The sequence below is a fragment of the Nilaparvata lugens genome, chromosome 4 (assembly GCF_014356525.2).
Source record: "Nilaparvata lugens isolate BPH chromosome 4, ASM1435652v1, whole genome shotgun sequence".
In the NCBI taxonomy this organism is placed as follows: Eukaryota; Metazoa; Arthropoda; class Insecta; order Hemiptera; family Delphacidae; genus Nilaparvata; species Nilaparvata lugens.
Window position 1 is genome coordinate 64,213,689 of NC_052507.1, and position 26,598 is coordinate 64,240,286.

General features: G+C 34.8%; 1 protein-coding gene across 9 annotated transcripts in view; it reads right to left on the reverse strand.

Annotated features, from left to right (window-relative positions):
• Positions 1–849: 849 nt before the first annotated feature.
• Positions 850–26,598, reverse strand: part of LOC111044660 (heat shock 70 kDa protein 12A) — a 71,192-nt gene continuing 45,443 nt past the window's right edge. For 8 of the 9 annotated variants that reach the window (XM_039426181.1, XM_039426185.1, XM_039426184.1 and 5 more), the window contains exons 8-16: positions 25,349–25,558; positions 23,640–23,784; positions 20,471–20,596; positions 16,270–16,481; positions 14,780–14,902; positions 14,070–14,213; positions 11,201–11,333; positions 5,419–5,594; positions 850–1,612 (exon numbers count right to left, since the gene is read on the reverse strand). In XM_039426181.1, coding sequence (XP_039282115.1) covers positions 1,424–1,612; positions 5,419–5,594; positions 11,201–11,333; positions 14,070–14,213; positions 14,780–14,902; positions 16,270–16,481; positions 20,471–20,596; positions 23,640–23,784; positions 25,349–25,558 — 1,458 coding nt within the window. In that variant the 3' untranslated portion in view covers positions 850–1,423. The remainder of the gene's footprint in view (positions 1,613–5,418; positions 5,595–11,200; positions 11,334–14,069; positions 14,214–14,779; positions 14,903–16,269; positions 16,482–20,470; positions 20,597–23,639; positions 23,785–25,348; positions 25,559–26,598) is intronic. The other variant, XR_005571098.1, reaches the window with a different exon arrangement.

Sequence of the window (26,598 nt, forward strand, 5' to 3'; positions counted from 1 at the left end):
AAGAAACGTAAAGAGCCTACGGCTCGGGCTGAATGGTTTCTTGAGTGCAGGAGAGGAACTTTGCGCACGTATTTCACATTAAGTTTTTCCTACAGTTACCATTGAATATGAAAAGTGGGTAATTATGGGTAAAATTGCCTGAAATCCATCAAATGTTTTTCTGTATAATTTTATTATTGATAAAAACCTTAATCCTAAAATCCTAAAGTCCTCCTTGTCCTTGGTTATAATATATAATGAATAATAATTAGCGCGTTGTGCTTCGTTGCACCTCTGCTCACTATAGCAGCCACAGCAGTCACTGTTACCAACTTCATTTTGATTTTGCTGCACTGTTGCTCCATATAACCTACCAAGTATTTTGCGTTGCCATGTTGCAAATCTGGAGTGCAGAAAATTTTTTCCCGCACTAGAGCGGAAAAGTGATTCTTTGCGTTCTGTAATCAGTGCAGCAATGGCCACTTTCCAACGTAACTGTAGGAAAATATATGTTCTTGGTAAATAAAATAGGCTATAATTGTTTATCTTAAACAAGAATGAACAGTTGACATTACATCAGATATATATCGGTATCTGTTATCCTCTATAGAAGGCAGTGACAAGGTAGAGAATCGGCAACGCTGTTCTACTATCTTTCTCCACTGTCATTATGACGTGGATCTCGGTATACTACAAAAATATTCAGGGTGATTGACAGTGCTTAATTTGAATAGGCAAGGTTGATCAGGTACTACTATTATAACGTGGACCTTACTATAGATTATGTCGCTTGTAACAATTTATTTATTTTATTTATTTATCTATTAGGTTAGCAAAAACAATACAACGAGCGGAAATGAAACACTCAGATCAAAATAAAACATATAGACTATTTATTATTATTTTATAACTAAGTATGGCAATCACTGAGGGAAAACAAATTATTCCTCTCAGATTAAAAACAAAGCTGATTAATTTTACATTTAAGTAGGGTTTACATTGGTCAAGTTTACTTGAATTCAAGTTTGAGTTCAACACCTATACTTTAATCAACTTTAATAATGGTCTACATTGGTATAGTGGATTCAAGGGGGACACGACAGTCGAGGTCTGCGACATTTGAGGACGGATTTTCAGTCCTCTACGGTCACAGTCCTCAACTGTCGGAGTCCTTCACTGTCGCTTCTGTGCTTTTAGAAGAGTCCTCTACTGTCAGTGTCCTCGTTTGACATCGACCCGATACAAGTTTCTGTTCTTGACTTCTTGACTTGACTTGACTTTTGGAAGAGTCCTCTACTGTCAGTGTCCTCGTTTGACATCGACCCGATTCAAGTTTCTGTTCTTGACTTCTTGACTTGATTCTTCTTGACTTCAGGTTTGCATAGTACATTCATTTTATACAAAACTTGAATTCAAGTAAACTTGACTAATGTGTAAACACCCCTTAAGTGAGAAAAGAGAGATCAGTGTCGACATATTGTTTGGAAGCGGTGTCGTAGGCGCTTGCCGTCACTTCGGTGCCTCCGAAAGTCAGTCGTGCGATAATTTCGCGCGGCTGTTTCGAGGAAGTTTTCGTTTGGCGAAGGTCCAACTTCAGAGTCCCGATTCTGCGCACTCCGTGATCTGTAACATACTTTGGAGAACATGTTTGACATGAGTTGGGAGTATTTAAATTGGTGAAATACATATTCTGTCCAATTCAATCGTTCAGGGCTTATAATTATTATTGAACGAAAATCCAAATTGAAATGCTCTAAATCACCCCGAAGACTTCTGCTACAGCAAATTTCAATTTGGATTTTCATTTGATGATAATTATTGATTCATTAGAATTAGAATAATTGCAATATCTCAGTAATTTCCATCATCTGCATTTAGGACTAGACAACTTTCAGAAAAGTACTGCAGTCTCAAGTCCGAACGGTCCGAATTCTAATTAAAAAACAGTCCAAAATATAGTCTATAATCAATACAGTCTTAATTAAAACCTTTGATTGCAGCTTTGCTCTTATGGAGTACAGTTCCAGTTTCGTGTACCTCTCATCAAAGAGCATAAGATCACGAAGCTTGAGCGAATTTATTTTTCACAAAATAATGAAAAAACCATGGATATCGTGCGTTTTGAAACAGTAAAAAAAGTATCTCAGTTTTGGCTGACATTTGCACCATAGATAAAGCTTGACCTTAGAAATGTCAGAGCCAAATTTGGCAACCCCAGTGTAATATTACATTTTTTTCTCGATTAAAATCGAATCTTCAATTCGAGATCTATAAAACTTGATAGTAAATATCAGAGTGCGGACAACTTATTAACTGAGAATTTATCGTAAATAATTGTGTTGCACATTCCATGGTATCACCGAAACTGAGTTAACAGAATTAACAGATAAATAGATCATTATAAATATAGAGGATATATAAATTTAAAATAACAGTTTCGAAATAAAGTTTTATTGAGAACAAATGTAAAATGTAAATTCTAAACTTGTAATTTATAATTTTTTGGAATTTAATATCAGTGATGTGTTCATCTGGTTCACTGGTTTTGAGGTGGGGCTTCGCTCTGTACTTGTTAGGCCTCTCTCTAAAAAATTGTGTTCTCTGAATATTTTTCTGTTTAATTGGATTTTTAATGTTTTAAATTGAGTTTTGAACAGTTTTATGGTGTTCTAATTTTGTATAATTTTTTTTTGTGTGTCTACAAGCCTATAGCCATTGGTTTTCAACTATATAAATGGATAAGTATTTAGCTTGTAATGATGTTAGATGCTTAAGTGTGTAAGGTATTGTTTTTATGGATTTGTGTTGTATATTGCCAAAATTCTTCTGAAGATTATAAGTTGGTTTGCTCTGAAAACTGGATTTCTCATTCATAAGCAATAGATCCATTCATAGTTTATCAAGAATCTACCATTTTGGAGCCGATAACTTCCTTTAGGTTAATAGGTGTGAAATGCTATCCAACCTATTTAGGAGAAATTGGTAGCACGGCACCAGCTACTATACAGGGTAAGTTATGAAGCTGCAAACATAAAATTTGCAAATTTTCAAATGGTCATATCTCCTGAACGGTAAGGAATTTTGCAAATTGGATTCCAGATTCGTGTTCCACGCATCAAAGACCATAAGATCACGAAGTTTGAGCGATTTATATTTTTCACAAAAAATTGAGAAAAACCATGGACTAACTAACCATCGTGAAACACACAGAAACAAAAAGTATCTCAGTTTTGGCTGAAATTTTCTCCATAAATAAAGCTTGTCCTGAGAAATGTCGGAGCCAAATTTGGCACACTCAGCTACTATACAGGGTGAGTTATGCAGTCTCAAACATAAAATTTGCAAATTTTCAAACGGCCATATCTAATGAACTGTAAGGAATTTTAAAAATCGGATTCCATACAGTGCTGCCAGGTTTCACAAAATCCAGATAGCCTGTGATCTAATTGTGTGAGAGAAAGAGCAATAATTAAGAGAGCGTAGGCTTTTCTGATGAAATAGCATAAAAACGGCAACATTGAACTCCTATTGTTGTATTGAAATGACATTGCCAAAATAATGATGTTCCTTTTCGAATCATTCATAGTTGAGAATAATAATTAATTATTAAATAATAATTAATAAATAATTGTATCTATCAATGTATAAATAATAATAAAAAATATATGAATTAGACCCCGTGCTGCAACAGTTAACCAACTTCTGGAATATTATTATCACTGAGTAATAATTATTTAATTGGAATTGCTATAGTGAGGTCCACGTTATAATGGCAGTGAATCAAGAATGTTTTATTGTCACAAACAAAATAATTGCATTGATAAAAGTCACTTCATAATGATACAGTAACATTCATACTTTGTATATAAGTTAGTACACGTTTATTATTATTTAACGAAAATCCCTAATAAATGCTATATTATATATTGTATATTATGATTATATATTAATTAGCATTTTTTGAATAAATGCATTCTCTATTTAATTCCATCTAGTACACATTATATTTATTAATTAGAAATTGAAATACAAATAGGCTACTTAAATATTTTATCTATGGTGGTGACGCCCTTTAGCGTATTTAGATTAAGTCTAGTTTCAAATTAGTTTTAAGTCTTGCGGTAGTTGGAGTGGCGAGGCCGGCAGCTGCTGCGCCCTAGCGGATAAGTTAGTATTTAGATTTCTATCGCATAATTGCCAGGGTATTCGCCAGCTCATGTCGGACGGTGGAAAAACAGGATCGTGGCTGTTTTTTCGATTGTTGCCGTTGAAATTAAATTTTACACGTTCGTCGTTGTGTTAAAATTATTATCGATATATTAACTGTCCCAAAGTTGGGGAAAAGTACAGTTTTTCCTTGTTATTTGTGAATATATATGTTGAAATATTCAAATAGTGCGATCGGACTTAGAATTGTACAGCAGTGTAAAGTAATAGTCAATATAGTAAGTTATCTTCCAAGCAATTTTCGGACTGATCAGTAATTAAATTGATGCCAGAATTAACATACATCGGATAGGGGTAGCAGATGTACAAGAGAAGCCAACACCTTTTCCCGACTCCGTCTTGTCCTGCCACAAACTAATTCCAATTCCTGGAGTAAGTTGTATTTAGTATTTGAAGAAAACTACTTGCTGGTGAGTAACCAATAAGTCACTTCTGGTATAAATTAATGCTGAAAATATTACTTACTACATTCAATCTATTAATTATTGCTCTCTTATTCTAGCATATTATCATTCAATATTTTGCTCTTTTAAATTTATCGACAGTCCTCTGCTCTCGTTTGTAATTTGGGCTATCCATATGGATAACAATTACAGGACAGCATGCCCTCGATTGAATAAAATGCTTTATTCTTCAACCATCCTTTTATTGCTCTCTTAAAACTATCAGGATCATAATTCCGTACTTCCAGTGACAACCTGTTGAAAATTTTCACTCCTAGTGGAGAAAGATAGGAGAACAATGTTGCCGATACTCTGTCTGGTCTACCTTCTGTAGACGGTAGCTGATACAGGTCTATTGATGAAATATTAACTGCTCATTCTCGTTTAAAATAATCAATTATATTCTATTAAGCTAGAAATTATACTTTTCAATGATTTTATAATGAGTTTTTATAATTAAGATGAGATATTTTGTTAATTCATTATTCATTCTACATTGTTAAAAGACGATCTGGCAACAGAGCAAAGCGAGAGATAACGCTATCCGCTTTGTTGAATGATTGATAGACAAGGATAGCAGTAGCATTGCTAATCAAACACTGCCATTATAACGTGGACCTCACTATAGTCTACACGACCTGACAGAGCTGGAAAGAGATAGAGAAAGAGAAAGAGATAGTGCTATCCGCTTTGTTGAATGATAGATAAGGATAGTAGTATCGTTGGTGATCAAACACTGCCATTATAACGTGGACCTCACTATAGTTACCTTTGCAGAGGCTGACTGCGCGCAGTAAATGTTGAGAACGATTTGAGATTGCTTGCAGTTGGCAGGCGTGTATCGCCGCATCACCATCTCCCCCACACGGAGCGTCTGGTTGGCCTCCACTAGGGGATCCAAAACGTCCACACACCACTCTTGTCCATCCTTTACCACTAGTTTCTCTGCAAATTAACAAAAATGAAAATTAGTTTTATTCTGCCTTTTTAGTCTCAAAATTATATAGTTTTTTCAAAGTTCGGATTTTTCTGAATTTTTTTAATTGATTTAATTCAATTTAGAAGTATTTTTCTAATAAGAAAATTATTTTTGTGTGTTTTAAATTGTAAATTGAGTGTGTAACTGAAGAATGTTGAAGTGATACCACATAACGTAGATACATTTGTAGTGTTGTATAAATTAGAATTGGAACCGTTTTGGGCGTAAGCCTGTGCTACTTTTCTGTAAGTTGTGTAATTCTGAATTATTAAATAAACATGAAAATGAGCTCTATTCTGCCTTGAGAAAAACAAATACCTACAAAAATTAAATACCTTCAGTCCTCTATCTCAGAGAATTATGCTCAAAGCAATATTTTATAGACGCTGTCAGTTGAAGATACTCTGTGAATTAAAATTTTGCATTATTGTCAGCTCCACATATAGGTCTAATTATTATAAGATTAGGCTCTTTTGTAAAAAGTATTTTTGTTTGCATCAGTTCTCACATAACATGTTGAGGTTCATTTCTATCATCAGCTACATCATTCCAAAATGCTGATATGTACTTATAAGTTTGAAATTAATTTCTACTGTATTAATGATACATTATTTATTTATTTATTTATTCTATTCACAATCACAAATCATAATTGAAATATGATTGGGAGAAGACAACAGGCATAGCCCAATACTATGTTCTTCCAAATTTTTACAAATAAAAGTTTAAAAAAGAATGAGGTTAGATTTCAAAAAGTCCAATTTACACTTCAAAACTAATGACTAAACTAAAAATTTTAAATTTTGATATTTTAAAACTAATTAAAAACAAAAATAATTCACTCAAATCTCTACAAATTGGAATTTTTTAGTAATTTTACAAGATTTTGAGCCAGAAATAATAATAATAATTATTATTATAAAGTTTCAAATTAACTTTCATAAGTAGTATCTTTAAATGTAGTTATCCTATTATATTAAGCAAGCAATTTCTGTGTTTTTATATTTATATCTGGTTATTTATGTTCAACGGATCTTACGATTTCCACGAAATTTGGAACATAGTAGGTTTATGATATAAAAATTCGATTGCACTAGGTCTCATCCTTGGGAAAACTCGCTGAACGACATTAAAAGGATAATTCATCCTTGGCTGAAACAGCTGAGGATAGTAAAAAAGTGAGTGAGCGAGCGAGTATGTGAAAAATCAAAATATCGCATCCCCGGAATTCATTAGATGACATAATATAGCCAGTAGCTGTGAACTATAAACACGATCATTTTAGAGAATTGTGTTCTGTTTATCAATAAATAAAAATAACGAGCGAAGCTCGGTGTCCCGATATCAGGTATCTGATGGGATGTTTTGTATTGCTGATGTACACAGTAAAACTTGAAACTAGATACACATTATTGAATTGAATTTATTGCCAAAATTACAAATAAATATTTGTGCAATATTAATTACAAGAGTATACAATAATACAAATAGACATTGATTTTAACTTGAGTACAACAATATTATGAATGTAATATTTGGCACTGCGCCAACATAAGAAACCTTGTGTGTTGGCAGTGAGATGCAGTTCACTTATTCTGCTTCAAGTACTTTATATACAATTCAAATTTTATAATGTTATTAAAGAAAGTATTACAGCAATTTACAAAAATCGAAAAAGCTTGGAAAAAAACAAAATTTAAGAATACTACATATTATATGATAAAGTGATATCAAATTAATTATTGTGACGTCTTGAGGCCATCATGACAGTTAGTCTTTCAAAAAGAGAAAACAAATACAATAAAACCAATCTCCTGCAAGATACGTGGGACAATTACATACCTGGTTCAAGAACCAACAAAATCGCGTTTATTTCACCTTGATATGGAGAAATTTCACAGCATCTCTGTTAGTAGTACAGTATAAATTTTGAAATAAATAAATGTCCAAATTATAATTCTTTAGGGTATGATTGTTAGTTTCAGTTATCTCGGAATATTATTTCCGTAACTACGTAATTATCATGCCTGTATATATACTGTAAAAAATGAAAAATAAATTGACCTGAATTGAATTGAATTCATTTCTTGAATATTTCATTCTAAATAAAGTATCAATTTGCATTATATATATTATATATAATATATATATATATATATATATATATATTATATATATATATACGTATCTATATTATAGCCTATTTACAGATGTAAATTACTGAGATATTGCAATTATTCAAATGCTCATGAATTAATACTGTAATTAAACGAAAATCCAAATTAAATGCTGTAAATTACATCGAAGACTTCTGCTACTGCAAATATTGACAACAGGGTAAAAAATTTAGTCAATAGTTGTCAATATTTGCAGAGTCGTCATGGTGATTTACAGCATTTAATTTGGGTTTTCGTTTAATAATAATAATTATTGCATATTTTTTATATATGTTTGGACTTTTTAACATCAAAATGAACATCATTTCGAAGTGAAAAGTGTAAATTTAAAGTATTGTGCTCACTATAACCTTATGGTGTCCGGTTTCCCATTAGGGAACTTTGGACTATATACGGCGTGAAGTGGAACTACCCTTGGGTCTCCCCACCATTCAAAGCCATACGCTAATAATAATTTTCCTCCTTCTCCTTCTCCTTCTCCTTCTTCCTCTCCTTCTTCTTTTCCTCCTTCTCCTCTTCTCTTCTCTTCTTCTCATTTTTACTTTCCTTGCCCTATTACCATAGGTAAGGAAAGTAGGTATTGCTTTCCGAAAAAAATTAAGGTACCCCAATTTCTAAATTTCTATACGTTTCAAGATCCCCTGAGTCCAAAAACTGTTTTTGGGTATTGGTCTGTATGTAGTATGTATGTATGTTGTGTGTGTGTGTGTTGTGTGTGTGTGTGGGTGTGTGTTGTGTGTGTGTGTGTGGGTGTGTGTGTTGTGTGTGTGTGTGTGTGTGTGTGTGTGGTGTGTGTGTGTGTGTGTGGTGTGTGGTGTGTGTGTGTGTGTGGTGTGTGGTGTGTGTGTGTGTGTGTGTGTGTGGTGTGGTGTGTTGTGTGTGTGTGGTGTGGTGTGTGTGTGTTGTGTGGTGGTGTGTGTGTGTGTGTGTGTGTGGTGTGTGTGTGGTGTGTGTGGTGTGTGTGTGTGTGTGTGTGTGTGTGTGTGTGTGTGTGTGTGTGTGTGTGTGTGGTGTGTGGTGTGTGTGTGTGTTGTGTGTGTGTGTTGTTGGGTTGTGTGTGTTGTGTGTGTGTGTGTGTGTGTGTGTGTGTTGGTGTTGTGTGGTGTGTGGGTGTGTGTGTGTGGTGTGTGTGTGTGTGTGTGTGTGTGTGTGTGTGTGTGTTGGTGTGTGTGTGGTGTGTGTGTGTGTTGTGTGGTGTGTGTGTTGTGTGTGTGTGTGGTGTGTGTGTGTGTGTGTGTGTGGTGGTGTGTGTGTGTGGTGTGTGTGTGTTGTGTGTGTGTGTGTGTGTGTGTGTGTGTGGGTGTGGGTGTGTGTGTGTTGTGTGTGTGTGTGTGTGTGTGTGTGTTGTGTGGGTGTTGTGTGTGTGTGTGTGTGTGTGTGTGTGTGGTGGTGGTGTGTGTTGTGTGTGTGTGTGTGTGTGTGTTGTGGGTGGTGTGTGTGTGTGTGTGTGGGTGTGTGTTGTGTGTGTGGTGTTGTGTGTGTGTGTGGTGTGTGTGTGTGTGTGTGTGTGTGTGTGTGTGTGTGTGTTGTGTGTGTGGTGTGTGTGTGTGTGTGTTGTGGTGTGTGAGTGTGGGTGAGTGAGTGAGTGAGTGAGTGAGTGAGTGAGTGTGAGTGAGTGAGTGAGTGAGTGAGGAGTGAGGGAGTGAGTGAGTGAGTGAGTGGAGTGAGTGAGTGAGTGAGTGAGTGAGTGAGTGAGTGAGTGAGTGAGTGAGTGAGTGAGAGTGAGTGAGTGAGTGAGTGAGTATGAGTGAGTGAGTGAGTGAGTGAGGTGAGTGAGTGAGTGAGTGAGTGAGTGATGGAGTGAGTGAGTGAGTGGAGTGATGAGTGAGTGAGTGAGGAGTGAGTGAGTGAGTGAGTGAGTGAGTGAGTGAGTGAGTGAGTGAGTGAGTGAGTGAGTGGAGTGAGTGAGTGAGTGAGTGAGTGAGTGAGTGAGTGAGTGAGTGAGTGAGTGAGTGAGTGAGTGAGTGAGTGATGATGATGAGGAGTGAGTGAGTGAGGGATGAGGGAGTGAGTGAGTGAGTGATGAGTGAGTGAGTGAGTAGTGAGTGGAGGTGAGTGGAGTGAGTGAGTGAGGAGTGAGTGAGTGAGTGAGTGAGTGAGTGAGTGTGAGGAGTGAGAGTGAGTGAGTGAGTGAGTGAGTGAGTGAGTGAGTGAGTGAGTGAGTGAGTGAGTAGTGAGTGAGTGAGTGAGTGAGTGAGTGATGAGTGAGTGAGTGAGTGAGTGAGTGAGTGAGTGAGTGAGTGGAGTGAGTGAGTGAGTGAGATGTGAGTGAGTGTGAGTGAGTGAGTGAGTTGAGTGAGGTGAGTGAGTGAGTGAGTGAGTGAGTGAGTGAGTGAGTGAGTGAGTGTGTGTGTGTTGTGTGTGTGTGTGTGTGTGTGTGTTGTGTGTGTGTGTGTGTGTGTGTTGTGTGTGTGTGTGTGGTGTGGTGTGAGTGTATGTGCCTCTGTGTACACGATATCTCATCTCCCAATTAACGGAATGACTTGAAATTTGGAACTTAAGGTCCTTACACTATGAGGATCCGACACGAACAATTTCGATCAAATGCAATTCAAAATGACGGCTAAAATGGCGAGAATATTGTCAAAAACAGGGTTTTTCGTGATTTTCTCGGAAACGGCTCCAACGATTTTGATGAAACTCATACCTAAAATAGTCATCAATAAGCTCTATCAACTGCCACAAGTCCCATATCTGTAAAAATTTCAGGAGCTTCGCCCCATCAATGCAGATAGATTCCCAATTTTGAGGCTTCAGATACAAATGAAACGAAAAAAATCAAGTGGAGTAGATTGAGCATGAAAATCTCTAAAATTAATGTTCAGTAATATTTCCACCTAAAATTGAAAATAAGCTTTAAATTCGAGAAAATGTGATTATTCAATTGCAAATTATTGTTGATTCTATTAAATCATTCACTATGAAGAGATAGAAGACCTCATGTGTGTCTCCAGCGTTATTGCCCTGTCACCAGCTGGCTCAAATCTTTGAATAGTAGACTTGAGATGCGCGGGAACACTAGCGTTAGGTGATTTTCATAACGGCAAGGAAAGTTGTGTGAGTGCGCCACACCAGATTTTTCTACTTCTTCTTCTTCTTCTTTTCCTCCTTCTCCTCTTTTTATTCTTTTCCTCCTCCTCATCCGCTTCTTCTTCTTTTTCTTCTTCTTCTTCTTCTTCTTCTTCTTCTTCTTCTTCTTCTTCTTCTTCTTCTTCTTCTTCTTCTTCTTCTCCTCCTCCTTAAAGAAAAGTATTGTGCTCACTATAACCTTAGTGTCCGGTTTCCCATTAGGGAACTTTGGACTATATACGGCGAGAGGTGGAACTACCCTTGGGTCTCCCCACCATAAAAGCCATACGCTAATAATAAATAATAGAATTGCATGTATTTATTACCGACTGGATGCACCCCATCTATGAACTTTCTCAGAACGCCAATTCCATATGTGTGCCTCGCCTGCCTCACAGACACAGTTGTTGGATTCAGTCCAAACAGAACTGCTCCTCGCAGGACGCTCAGAGCCACTCCCTGAAATTCAAAAATCAACCAATCCTTCATCTTATTTACATAATTAAAATGATCAAATATAGCACTGTTGTTTGTGAGATGTAGTGATATTTACCCATAATCAAACTATAGAATAATTAATATGATAGCATATAACTAGTAGTTCTGTGAACAGTAGACCTCGCGCAGTTATAACGACGTCCCAAACCATAAGCACATCCACACTGATACACTAACTATTTATTTGATCAGATCATGCTTACACAAGATTTAATCATCATATAACGCTTTCCGGAATTTAGCGCGAGAAAACCAGACATCTTGGCACCCAGACGAGCTGTTATAAGTTCTTTGTATCCTATTTAATAGTGCTTAAAAATAGCATTCAATGAGACATGCAATTTATAGTCTACACAGCTGCTATAATTTTTTACCAAGTTACATTGAGAGGAATTGCATGCGTCATGACATGCAATTTATAGTGAACTCGACAGCTGATTTATGATGAATAATTCTATAGTCTGATTTTCACTCTAATATTGACGTATGAAGGAGGCTCCTTTTTCCTTTTATATTATCCTTAAAATGCAAAATTTCCAAAAACCTTTTATATACGTCGACGCGCAATTTAAAAAGGGACATACGTACCTGTCAAATTCCATGAAAATCTATTACCGAGTTTCGCCGTAAATGCGCAATATATAAACATATAAACATTTAAACATTCAAACATTCAAACATTTAAACATTTAAACATTTGAACAGTAAGAGAAATTCCAAACCGTCGACTTGAATCTTAGACCTCACTTCGCTCGGTCAATGAATAAACATATAAACATTTAAACATTCAAACATTTAAACATTTGAACAGTAAGAGAAATTCCAAACCGTCGACTTGAATCTTAGACCTCACTTCGCTCGGTCAATGAATAAACATATAAACATTTAAACATTCAAACATTTAAACATTTGAACAGTAAGAGAAATTCCAAACCGTCGACTTGAATCTTAGACCTCACTTCGCTCGGTCAATGATAATAATAATAATGAATAGATTGCATAATGAATATTGTCTAGAAATATCAAACATTTATAGGAACATTACATATACAGGTTTACCTTTAGTGTCAAGTTCAAAACTTTGATTAACAATTCAAACAAAGTTTTAAACATATTTAAGGACTGAAAATTTTGTAAAGTGAAGAGCTACAAGACCTGACCTATTTCGGACTGTGTGTTAGCCTATCTAAATTTGGGAGAGGAATAGCACAAAGTTACCTTATTTTTCTCTCTCCCTATCATTTTGATGATGCAGGTACTTATTGTATCAATCAATAAATTATATGAATGAATGAGTTTTTACACTCAAGATAAAAACATAGATGTTGAAACATTTATGTAATTTTTCATTAAATTCATCATATTATTTCTAGACAACATCCCAGTGTTTCATTATTGACCGAGCGAAGTGAGGTCTAAGACTCAAGTCGACGGTTTGGCATTTCTCTTAATGTTTAAATGTTTATATGTTGCGCATTTACGGAGAAACGCGGTAATAGATTTCATGAAATTTGACAGGTATGTTCCTTTTTAAATTGCGCGTCGACGTACATACAAGGTTTTTGGAAATTTTGCATTTCAAGGATAAAAAGGAAAAAGGAGCCTCCTTCATACGCCAACATTACCGTAAAAATCAGACCATAGAATTATTCATCATAAATCAGCTGTCTAGTGGACTATAATACTCCCTGTTCAAAAACATCAAACATCTTGAAAATTGTATCTTCCCATCAACGTTGTAGCATAGAGAAACAATAGCGTAAGTAGATATCCCATGGTATAGGGCGATTATGTCGCAACTTTTACTGTATCTCAAGCCGATTACTGTCGATCATTGTCTATTTTTACTGTTTTGACCGGGTGAGAGGGTATGAACGGCACAATATGAGAGACTACCAGCGTCACACACTTCACGGCGAGGAACTACGTGGACTATCGGCTTGAGATAAAAGTAAAAGTTGCGACATAAATGCCCTATACCATGGGATATCTACTTACGCTATTGTTTTTCTATGGTTGTAGACAGTTGCAGCCAGACCTGATAACAGCGCTCACACTCACATTCCGGGACGACACGTCACGGTACGATAGGACAGAAAAGCTCTATGTTTATTTAGGATGTTTTCTAGACATTTTAAATTGATAAATTATTTATTAATTTTTGAGAAAAAATAGCAACAGGTAACTTACTGAGCGCGAGGTCTACTGTTCACATAACTACTAGTTGAATCTGATTGACAAAGCTATAGGCCCGGTTGCATAAAAGCCTGTTTCATGTTAACCAGGATTTATTTATTTATTAGGTTAGCACAATCAATACAATGCCACAAGAACCAATCAGAGAAACCTTCTTTCAAAAAAGCCTTTTCTGATTAGATTTTTTTCTCTATGATATTATATAAAGATGATATTATTATTATAGAAATGTCAGACATATCCATATAAGGATCGTAGATCGCTTTCTGTGTGACTGGGCACTGAAATAGTGATCAATATAACGGATAATTGGTACATTAAAGTACAAACCTCTCTATCTTTTTCTGTATAGGGCTACTTGTAATAAAAATAGAAAGAAAAATAAAAATCTCAGCACCCTTTTTGAATTATTTAATCACAACATGTTTCAACATTGATGCCATTTTCAAAATTTTTATTTTTCTTTCTATTTTTACAAATCTCTCATCCGTTGTCACTTACTTGAGGAATAATCACTTTCAGTCTTTTTGCGAAATTGTCTCGAATCGATTGTTGCAGAATCTGTGACTCTGCAAAACCACCGACTAGGTACAGATGGGTGATTTTGTTCAGGACTCGGGGACTTGATAGAACTTTCTCAATATGCTGAAACAGAGACAAGGTTTGAATATCAATAAATTGGATTAATCGTTCAGCTGTGGACGCCACAAGAAAAATACAAGCAGATCGAGGATTTTATAGAACTTTCTAAATATGCTGTAAAAGCGAGAGAAGATTTCAATTTTAATAACTTGAAATTAGTTGTACAATTGAAGACTTTGAATAATACAATCTTTTTATCTCGTACTGTAGAATATTAGAGATTCAACGTTATTGGTATTGGATTGAAAAAGAGATTAGCCTGATGTGTTAATTTATGTAGCACATTGATATTATACGTTTCTTTTCTTGATCTGAGAAGGAAAAGTATTTGATTAGAGGCAAAGAGTTGAAGAAGATGGAGTAGAAAAATACATAGGTAGGCTATAGAGTATTACAAAAAAAGAACGCAAGATTTGAATTGTCGATTGAATCACATTTACTTGAAATTTTTAATATTTTTCATGACAATGGAAAGTCCCTACATTTTCTGTGATTAATTGTGGACTTATTAAAACATTGTTGTAATAAAGCTAATATTGGATAAAAGTGATTTGATAGTAAATAATTACCTGAATGACTCGTTCGATAGTTGGTCGGAATAATTCGGTCATGAGTGAAGGATGGATACGTAGCTGACCCTGGGTGGACCAACTCACTTCTGGTTTCCCATAGTTTTGCACCACTGTCTCAACCTGATTCACACAAAATTATATTATTCCCAAAATCAATAATTATTATTAAACGAAAATCCAAATTGAATACTGTAAATTACCTCGAAGACTTCTGTACTGCAAATATTGACAACAGGGTAAACAGCTAGATGGAAATTCGATGAGCTCTACTATTTAAAAATTATTTGTCAGCCCGGGATCTGCAGCATTTAATTTTGATTTCCGTTTAATAATAATATTATTGAAACATTAGATTTGTATAAATGCAATATATCAGTAATTTCTATCTGTAGATTCCCAAAATTAATCGGCTTATTTGTGCTCATGAGCCAGATCTTGTGTTTTTTATATAAATATAAGGGACTCTATATAAGTTGCTACTTGAAACACAGTAAACGTTTTCTAGTATGCCTTTTTATTTTATTAAAAGACTCTTGCGGGTTAGGTGTAAAAACATATAAAACACAAACAACAACATTGAGTATAGTGAGGTCCACGTTTTAATGACAGTGTTTGATTAGCAATGCTATTGCTATCCTTGTCTATCATTCAACAAAGCGATAGCGCTATCTCTTCCTCGCTTTGCTCTGTTGCCACATCGTCTTTTAACAATGTAGAATTAATAATTAATTAACAAAATATATCATATTAAATTATTAAAAAAATAATTTCTTGCTTAATAAAATATAATTGATTACTTTAAACGAGAATGAACAGTTGATATTACATCAATAAACCGGTATCAACTACCGTCTATAGAAGGCATTGACCAGACAGAGGATCGGCAACGTTTTTCTCCTATCTTTCTCCACTGCCATAATATAACGTGGACCTCACTATAGTTTATGTTCATATGTTGGTATATTGTATTTTGTTTAAATAATACTATATTTTTGATGGTTTTAGATGCTTAAGGTGGGATTCTTGTGATAGAATAAACTATACATTATATAATTACCTCTTTGTCAATGACCTTACTGAAATAGTCGATGTAGGCGTAAAGGTTCGTACAGACTTTCGCTCTGCTCCGCAACCGAACGTCACTCCAGCAGAGTGATTGATGATCGACCGGGGAGCAACAGTGGTTCGACCGGGGAACGCGAGAAGATCTAACATCTTCCGTAACGTTCATGATGGGTGCGTGGGAGGAGCGACTGTGGTTCGATGAAGGAACGAGGGCGGTACGAGGGCGGTACAAGGGCGGAGCGTGCTCGATGTGGGTTGGAAGCGCGTATATGTGTACGCAGCTTAAGGTGGCGATATGTTGAAATGGTGAACCCGTACGGTACTACTGAGCTGCTGTATATTTTATTATTATGTATGGTGTTTTGGTGATATAATGAATTATACTTTATTCTAATCAAATGTTCATCAATAAAATTAATTACCTCTTTGCCAGTGACCTTCCTGAAATAGTCAATGAAAGCGTAAGGTGGCGAAATGTTGAGTGCCAAATGTCGCAATGGTGAAGCAGATCGTTTGCGGGACTCAAAACTCAGCATGAGCTCTGTGTAAGCGGCCGGCCTCTCAACCTGCAGCTGAGACATGAATCCGAACCCGAAAATACCGCCAAGTACTCTGTTGAACTCCTCATCTACCCCTGTCAAAAATGTATAGAATTTTTAAGAATAACGTATTGATGTATGATTGATTACTCACTCTGCACCAATTTTCAAAGAGCTCAGAATAATGCATATCAGGAACTTATATATTTATAAAACCCTAAAGCTATTTTTTGATAGGAGTGGCGAAATGCAGTTGATTAATATGCGCAGGGTTGGGAGGAATCAACAAAATGTGCAAGTCCCTGAGCCCAACCTTACTATTATCAAAAAATTCTTCACTTTTCTAGCACCAACGTTTTTTAATGGGCTCCTTGTGGACATAAATAGGTGTAGGCAGAAGATAACTTTTTTCAGATTATTGCATAGTCATCTGATACATGAAGATGCTTCTGATTATTATGACAACATTGTTGAACCTGCAGGCTGTCACAGTAGCACACATCTGGTTGTCAGTAGGATCATTACAGTATATTTATATAATAAAGTTATAGTACTTTCATATTAATGTGCATAATGATGAGGTAAAAGTTGCAAGTAATCCCCAATCAATTTTGTTAATATTGTTCTTGTTTTTCCATTTATTTTCTTCACAACTGGTAGGCGTGACATTTTTTTTAGTTTTAATATTATTGTGTAATATTGTTAGTATTTTTTATAATCTTCAACTGATACTGAAGTCGTTCTCTTTCCTTCTTCTTTTCTTTTTAGTTTTATCATTTTTTCTCTTTCTTAATTTGCTTAACTGTAACAATTCCTCTTTTTTGCCAAAACATTTTTTATAACCTTTGGGATTATTTAAATAATAATCCATTAATATCCATTAATCCATTAATATGGAAATGGAAATTTCCATATTAATGATTTTTTGTAATGTTCTTTAGGGTATTATTGTGATTTTTTAGTTATCTTGTGATTATTTCCGTAATTATGGTAAAAGTTTTATGCTCTGTACATACTGTATAAAATGGATATAAATTGATTTGATTATTGATGTAATAATTACTTATCACCTATAGTGAGGTCTACGTTATAATGACAGTGTTTGATTAGCCATGGCAAAATTGTAACGTGCTATAAATTTTCGGCTCTAAATTTATTGTCTAAATTAAATATTTTCTAAATTTGGCTTAGTAGTTTTGTGTTTAGTTTTGGTTTTGTTTATGTTTGGACTTTTTAACATCAAAATGAACTTTATTCCGAAGTGAAAAGTGTAAATTTAAAGTATTGTGTTCACTATAACCTTATAGTGTCCGGTTTCCCATTAGGGAGCTTTGGACTATATACGGCGAGGTGGAACTACCCTTGGGTCTCCCCACCATTCAAACCCATAGAGTTGAGTAGTGAACGCCGAGCAAGACAGACGTCTTTCTTGTTTGCTCCGTGCTGTTATCTCTTCGTTCAAACTGTTCAGTTTTGGTGAAAGTTTACTGGATTGAGCGTGAATTATTCGAATCTATTTTTCGGTGTTTTTTAACTTTGCTGTCTTTGAAAACATTCTTTCAATTAGTGAATTCAACTGACCAGTCAATAAAACGAGTAGTGGAAGCTGTATGTGTGTGTGTGAAATTCAGTAGTGTTATGCAAAGAGATATTCAAAGTTATTGTACTCCTACTGTTTCGTCGAAGAGAGGAAGATCGCAAAATTCACCAGAGGTCGAGGGCCAATCGAGTAGAAAGAAAACAACGATGGGTGTCGACGAAGAATTCATGAAAAAACTATTTCAGGGCTTTGAGAATCGTATAACTTCCAATATAGATGAGAAACTGCAGCAATTCAGGAAGGACTCTCAACAGGATATTGCAACTATGAAAACAGTGGTGGATCAATTAGTGACTGAAAATAAAAAACTAACAAAATTAAATCAGATTTCTATAACGAACAAATCTTTGTCGAAACGGGTTATCGATCTTGAAGATAGGAGTCGTCGAAATAATCTCATCTTCAAGGGGCTCAAATATAATGTGAAAACGTTCAACCCTTTATCGGTGGTGAAAAACTTTTGTGCTGACTATTTGGGATCACGAAAGGATATATGGATAAACCGAGCTCATCCCCCCCCCATTCAAACCCATACGCTAATAATAATAATATTAATAATAATAATAATAATAATAATAATAATAATAATAATAATAATAATAATAATAATAATAATAATAATAATAATAATAATAATAATAATAATAATAATGGTATTTCTATCCTTGGCTATCATTCAACAAAGCGGATAGCGTTATCTCTTCCTCGCTTTGCTCTGTTGCCAGATCGTGTTTTAACTATGTAGAATTAATAATCAATTAACAAATTATTTCATCTTAAACATGAAAATTCATTATGGAATTATTGAAAAATATAATTTCTTGCTTAATAAAATATAATTGATTATTCTAGACGAAAATGAACAGTTAATATTACATCAATAAACCGGTATTATCAGCTACCGTCTATAGAAGGCATTGACAAGACAGAGGATCGGCAACGTTGTTCTCCTATCTTTCTCTACTGCCATCATAACGTGGACACTGTAGAGATCTGCATAACCATTATTGTTAAGTATCGTTTCTTCACTTTAATAGACAAAATACAACGTTAACTTGATACAACTTGATGCCATTAGGCCAGATTATTTCTAAATCCCATGGTAACATTTCAATTAAACATGATTTCTCAATACATTACAATTATTATGAATCCTTTTTTACTTTCCTTGCCCTATTATACCATAGGTAAGGAAAGTATTGCTTTCCAAAAAAAATTAAGGTACCCCAATTTCAAGTTTTCTATACGTTTCAAGGTCCCCTGAGTCCAAAAACATGATTTTTGGGTATTGGTCTGTGTGTGTGTATGTGTGTGTTGTGTGTGTGTGTGTGTGTGTGTGTATGTGTGTGTGTGTATGTCTGTGAACACGATAACTCCATTCCTAATTAACCGATTGACTTGAAATTTTAAACTTAAGGTCCTTATAACATGAGGACCCGACAATAAGAAATTCAATAAAATTCAATTCAAGATGGCGGAAAAAATGGCGGATCTTTACTAAAAAACCATGTTTTTCACGTTTTTCTCGAAAATGACTCTAACGATTTTCTTCAAATTTATACCATGGATAGCTATTTATAAGCCCTATCAACTGACATGAGTCTTTTTTCTGGAAAAATTCCAGGAGCTCCGTAATATTATTGAGAAAAATGGCGGATAATCACTAAAAAACCATGTTTTTCACGTTTTTCTCGAAAATGGCTCTAACGATTTTCTTAAAATTCATACCATGGATAGCTATTCATAAGCCCTATCAACTGACATGAGTCTCATTTCTGGGAAAATTTCAGGAGCTCCGTAATATTATTGAGAAAAATGGCGGATAATCACTAAAAAACCATGTTTTTCACGGTTTTCTCGGAAACGGCTCTAACGATTTTTTTCAAATTCATACCCTGTAGTTATTTATCGGCTTTATTAACTGGAATGAGTCTCCTTTCTGAGAAACTAATGAGGGGTCCACCCCATCCTTGAGAAATGGACTTTGTAGCCTTTTTCTCGTGCATGAGGTAGGTAGGTAGAGCAGTTCATAAAAAGTACACATCGAGATATTTCATCTGTAGAACAGCTGTTTTGACGACTTTTAAAAAATATCGAATTTCACAATTTACACAAAGGAAAAAGTACTCTGAAAACAACTATACACATATACAGAAGTCTGATCGTGTAGTTTCAAATATGTTGCCGCCAATCGTCATTATGTTATTCCCCTAAATCATTCTCGTTTAAGAATGAGGCTTATAGTTAGTTCAATGAGCAAGGAAAGTTGTGTGAGTGTACCACACCAGATTTTTTTTTGTATATTATTGTGTGAAAATGGAACAATAAATATTCTTAGCTCTTTCAATTTTTGGATTGTTAGTGGAATAAAAAAATTCAATAACGAATAAAAATTGTGTAGTCTGTTTCTTTGTCCTCAAGTTGATTGTAAATGATAAATGAATGAATAACTAAGAAAATAAATGCATGAATGAATATGTTTACCTAAAGATCCGCATGAACCCCCAGTGGCTTTATGCAGCTCCTGTAATGATCCGTTATCTTGGTCAACCCTGTGAACAGTTATGTCAACCGTGCCTCCACCGCAGTCCACAACCATGTAGCATAATCCTGAAATTTATAATATTCATCATAATATATCTTCATGAACACTGTGTAGTAAATATTGGCACTATTAAAAATGATCCCAATGTATTTTTATAGGCTAATTTGAATTTTAGGATAGGCCAACATACTGTAAAAAATTAAATATTCTTCATTTGTTTGATAATTAATTATTTAACATTCATAGTTTATGGAGTTGATTAAAACTAATAAAAAATCAAAGTTTGGAAAAATTGGACTTGGTGCATTTTCATTGTAAGCCCACGATATGATTGTAATACCTATTGCTTTTTCAGGATTTTTTCTTACAATATCTTTTTCTACAAAAACAGAATATGAACTGGTGCCTTATCTCAATGGCTTAAGTCAGTACCTGTGTTAGTAGTCATTGAAATGCAATGAATAATTATTTCTCTTAGAAAATCTGAGAAGAATAGGCCTACAGCTCTTACAGTGAATTCATCTGAGTAGTTACATTGTAAAGTACAAAATTGGTATATCTTAGAATACTTTGGAATTTTAGCTGAGAGCAGAGATTTTCAAAGATGACTTCACCAAATCATTACTATTATCTTACTATTGACATTGTAATTGATTATACCTTTCAATATGTTAAGGTGAATGCTACCTTGGTTAGTATTATATCAAGTAAAATATAGAATACTATAAAACAAAAGTTATCTTTTAGTATTGGTGATTCCATTTTCACTGTTATGGATGGACTAAATGCGGATAAGCTTCATTCATTTGTCAAAAATAAATTTCTAGATAAAAATTTACAAAATAGAATATGCTATCACTATCACTGCACCAAACTTAAGAAAACTTCTATTTGATATACAAAAAATCTAATTAGGTTACTATAATAGTAAATTATAAATGCAAAAGTCACATTCTCCATTTCAAATGGGAATCAGACTGTCTGGTCGTTTTGTAGCAAAAGTAACATTTACACACCTGAAAATGCTATTGAAAATCACGATTTGGATCAAAAGTCACATTTACCAGTATATGTTTTGCAGCAGAATTCACATTCTCAAGTTAAGCCAATCACAGGGCATCTGCAGGTTGCAAAGCATCATGGCTGTGCTCAGTTCACTGCTCTGTTTCGTCTGCAGGTCTGAACTTGTAGGCTAGATTCATCAACATTGATTTGATCGTCTACTTTAATTTATTATATTATTAGGGTGATCAGTGGAGGCAGAATAAAGACTTGATTTTTTATAGAAAAATTATTGATGAAGATGAATAAGAGCCAACTTGTGAACCTTTTTAAGAAGTGAATTACATCAATGCTTAATGTAATTACACAAAAATGATGAATAATAAAATTTTATGCACATTTCCACACTACTATATGGACATTTTTTTCAATATGTATTAAAATACTTGTGTATTTTTTCCTGGTAAGTTTGTTATCACAAATCACTTGAGATTTATTTTTCTTGGTTCTAGTTGCATCCCATCTATTTTGGTACAAAACTTAGATTATTCATGTAAGGTTGCTTCAAAATTCACATTTAACCAAATTCTTCTGCAAAACTCACTCTTTGTGTATTTTGAAGTTAAATTCCTGTTTTATTTAATCCAACAACTTATTGAAGCTGTGTGCAAATAGTTGTTGGTAGGTATGATACCAAACTTTGCATAAAAAACTTGCAACAATATCCTTTCTTTAACATCATGAAACAGTTTTTTGTGGTTGCCCAAAAAGTTTGAAAAGTGGAGAGTATGAATTTTGCATCTATACCACTTAATTATAAGATAATCCTTCAATTCCTCAATTCAAGAATCCTTCTGAAAATATTAATGTCTCATAGGAGTTCCTAGGTATACAGCAGGTAAAACGCAGAAACACCGACAAAAGGAAGTAGTGTGATATGTGAAGTAGGAAGTAGTTTGTGATATGTGTTTCTTTTTATTACCGTATTTCAAAGGTGGTAAAGGCTAATCTATATAATAAGAGAGAGTAGGGTTGTGTTTGTTCGTGTGTTCGTTTGTTCGTTTGTTCTCATCAAAACATGTCAACTTGTGGATTGCATACCGGATAAAACGGGAATGATTTAGATCTCCAAATTTTGAACATAGATTCTAAAAATATCAATCTCGTGCACCTGGAAGCCCAAATTTCAATTTCCCTTCTAGATTTTCCAGAATTAATGTTCAAATTCATCTATGCTACCGTAGGCTACATGAAGTTCCATAGCCCAAAGTGTGTCTCTTTATGAGGAGGTTAAAACGCCTGCTTACGGAGCGTCAGTTCCTCGGTTCGAATTCCCCCGATGCTTCCCATTTTTTTTTGTTCTTAATTTTTTCCCTCGAAACGTATTATTATCAATTATTTTTTGAAGGAATTTGTTTTCATTACAATTGAACTTGGATTTTATCAAATAATTATTTTTAATGTAAAATTTTGCCACCAGTACAAATGAATTGGACATAGTCTTCATGCTGTAGGCCTATAATTGAATTTCATAAGAAAAACATGAATAGATCACAATAAAATGAGTAATAATTTATATTCTTCAGTTATAATGTACTATCAGACACGAATTCCCAGTGAAACGAGTATTTTAGGTATTTTGTTTGGAATTGGGAAAACAAAAGGCTGCCTGATTCAAATTGAGGAGGATCCTAATCGAACTAAAATTTATTGATGTATTGGAAAAATCAATATGATTCTGTGAGGTTTCCAAGTATTATGTATTCTTCAGTTTTCTATACTATAATAAAGGAAAGAACTGGCTTATACACGTAAGGAATAGGGAATTATGTTTGACGCATCATCACGTCTGAAATATACTCAACTGATTAATTTGAAATTTTGCATATATAGATTCTTCATTAACCGAGGATGGTTATAGGCCTATTTTCAAATTTCGATTTTTTATTACGTCAAGTTTTCATTTTGCTGTTTTAAAATAGACCCTTGCGAAGCACGGGTTACCTACTAGTGTTTTATAAAAATAGGAGTTGGTATTCAGCATATTTGCCAATGCAACAGGGTGATATTAATCAATAAAAATAGGAGAGTTAATATTGAACTGACCACATTGATTGTCAATGCAGTTATCACAGTTTGATTGGTCATCTTGGATCAGTGAAGTTCTAAGATTGCGACACCAGATGGCAGCAGCCTCTGGTTCCAGGGCTATCAGAAGCTGTTCTGGATGATGCGACTCAAACATTCCGGCCTGAAACAGAGTGAAAAACACATCTATATCCGTGCAAGCTTTTAGTTTATCCATTGTAATTTCGTTGTTTTTCAACCGATTTTGATGTATCTGGTGTCAATCTCTTCAGAACAAATAAGGGAATATTTTAATGCAGTCACCTCTCACAATAAAGTTGACTATTATCGAGTAAAACGAGTTCTAAAATGACTTTTACTTCTGGATGTTGGGTTTTTCATGTTTTACTCAGAAACTGTTGATTTGGTCGAAAAAACTATAATATATGAACGTAAATTGTAGAGCTTTCAATTCTGAAGAGAATGATACTTTTTTGACTGGAATTGGATTGATAACAAGGAAGAACCATGATGATAAAATTATCAGATATTTAGTGAGGTCCACGTTATAATGACTGTATTTGACTAACATTGGTGTTGCTATCCTTGTCTATCATACAACAAAGCAGGAAGCGCTATCCTTTTCCAGCTTCGCTTCGTTGCCAGATCGTTTCTTTAACAATGTAGAAATATAATTAATTAACAAGACATTTAATTTCAATTACGAAAATTTATAATTTAATCATTATAAAATCTATTTCATTGACGAATAAAATATGACTGATAATTTTTAACAAGAATGAACAGTTGATATTCCATCAGATATACCAGTATCAGCTATATTCTATAGAAGGCAGTGGCAAGGCAGAAAATCGGCAACGTTGTTCTCCTATCTTTCTCCACTGCCGTTATAACTTGGACCTCACTATATAGTGTATGACGAATTATAAATTGTCTAAATACAGTAATTGATAAATTTAATTGATTAATAAGGATTAGGTGGAGGAGAAGGAGGAGAAGGAGGAGAAGGAGGAGAAGGAGGAGAAGGAGGAGAAGGAGGAACAAGACATTTAATTTCAATTACGAAAATTTATCATTTAATCATTATAAAATCTATTTCATTGACGAATAAAATATGACTGATAATCTTTAACAAGAATGAACAGTTGATATTACATCAGCTATATTCTATAGAAGGCAGTGGCAAGGCAGAAAATCGGCAACGTTATTCTCCTATCTTTCTCCAATGCCGTTATAACTTGGACCTCACTATATAGTGTATGACGAATTATAAATTGTCTAAATACAGTAATTAATACATTCAATTGATTAATAAGGATGAGGAGGAGGATGATGATGAGGAGGAGGAGGAGGAGGAGGATGATGATGAGGAGGAGGAGAAGGAGGAGGAGTAGGAGAAGGAGGCGGAGGAGGATGATGAGGAGGAAGAGGAGGAGGAAGAAGAAGAAGAGGAGGAGGAGTATGTATAACTACAGCCCTATTCATGAAATTTATGATAAATCTCTCAATTTCTTTGACTTGGACAAGAAATGAAGGTCACAACAGTCCATATTTGAATTTGATCTCGTGGAATTAATTACGATTAAAACTTAACCGGCCTTCGCGCAACTGGCACTATCTGTGTTAAATTTGAATTGAAAAAAAATAATTTAGAAAGAAAACAAAACAGGTAACAAAATTTGGTGTTTTTAGGGATTTAATTTTGAATTGAAATTCATTGTTTTTACCATATAAGCAGCTTCCCTGACAAACTGCTTGGCCGTGTGACTCCATATGGCCGGTACAGTGATGACCCACTGCACGTGGCTCGAGTCAGCCTGATGCTGCAATTCGCCCAGAGCTTGTGACTTCAGGTAGTAGAGTGCCTGGCTGAATACGGTCAGAGCGTTCACCTCACACCCGTTGCTCGCTCTGATCATAGATTCTCTGCTTACATCCTACAAAAATCATCACAAACAAAAAATGTAGACTATTTGACCGAACATAGTGTTCTATAGGTCTATATTTCAACTAAGATTTTCTTTCGCCTGTCTGTATGTAACGCGATTACGGCCGAACGCGTTGATAGAATTCGATGAGATTTGGCAGGAATTCCATTCCTTTTTCAACTGCGCGTCGATGTATACACAATGTTTTTTGGAATTTTGCATTTTAAGGATAATATGAAAAGAAAAGGAATTCCTCCATACTCTGATCTACATATATAAAAGCGAAATGGCACTCACTGACTGACTGACTGACTGACTGACTCACTCACTCACTCACTCACTCACTCGCAGAACTAAAAATCTACCGGACCAAAAACGTTCAAATTTGGTAGGTATGTTCAGTTGGCCCTTTAGAGGCGCACTAAGAAATCTTTTGGCAATATTTTAACTCTAAGGGTTGTTTTTAAGGGGTTAAAGTTTGTCTTTTAGCATGTATATTCTTCTTCTCCCAATCTCTTAATAAATTATAATATTGAAATTTCCATATCATATGTTACTATAGAACTATAATCTAGATAGAGTACCTCTTCGAAACAGTTGTTAACTGGCAACTAAATTAATAATTTTGTCAGGTTGGCATTAAGTTGAGTTGACTTTTTGTTAGGTTGGCATCAAGTTGAAGATTTAAATGCATTTATCGCGAAAAAATTGATTCGGCACTGCTACTTCAATCCTGGGAATATTATATTACTAGCCGTCAGGCTCGCTTCGCTCGCCATATCCGTTTAGCCAGACGTTTAGTCTGGACCCCCGACTGGATTGTCCTAACATATGATAAAAATGCTCGAATGAAAAATGCAGGCGAGCGAAGCGAGACGACCCAGTCGGGGGTCCAGGGGGCGGAGCCCCCTGGCTAGATGGATATGGCGAGCGAAGCGAGCCTGACGGCTAGTATCACTATAATATCTGAAGATATGATTAATCAGACTATAGAATTATTCATAACCAATCAGCTGACAAGTAGATTACACAGATGTTCTGGAGAAGCC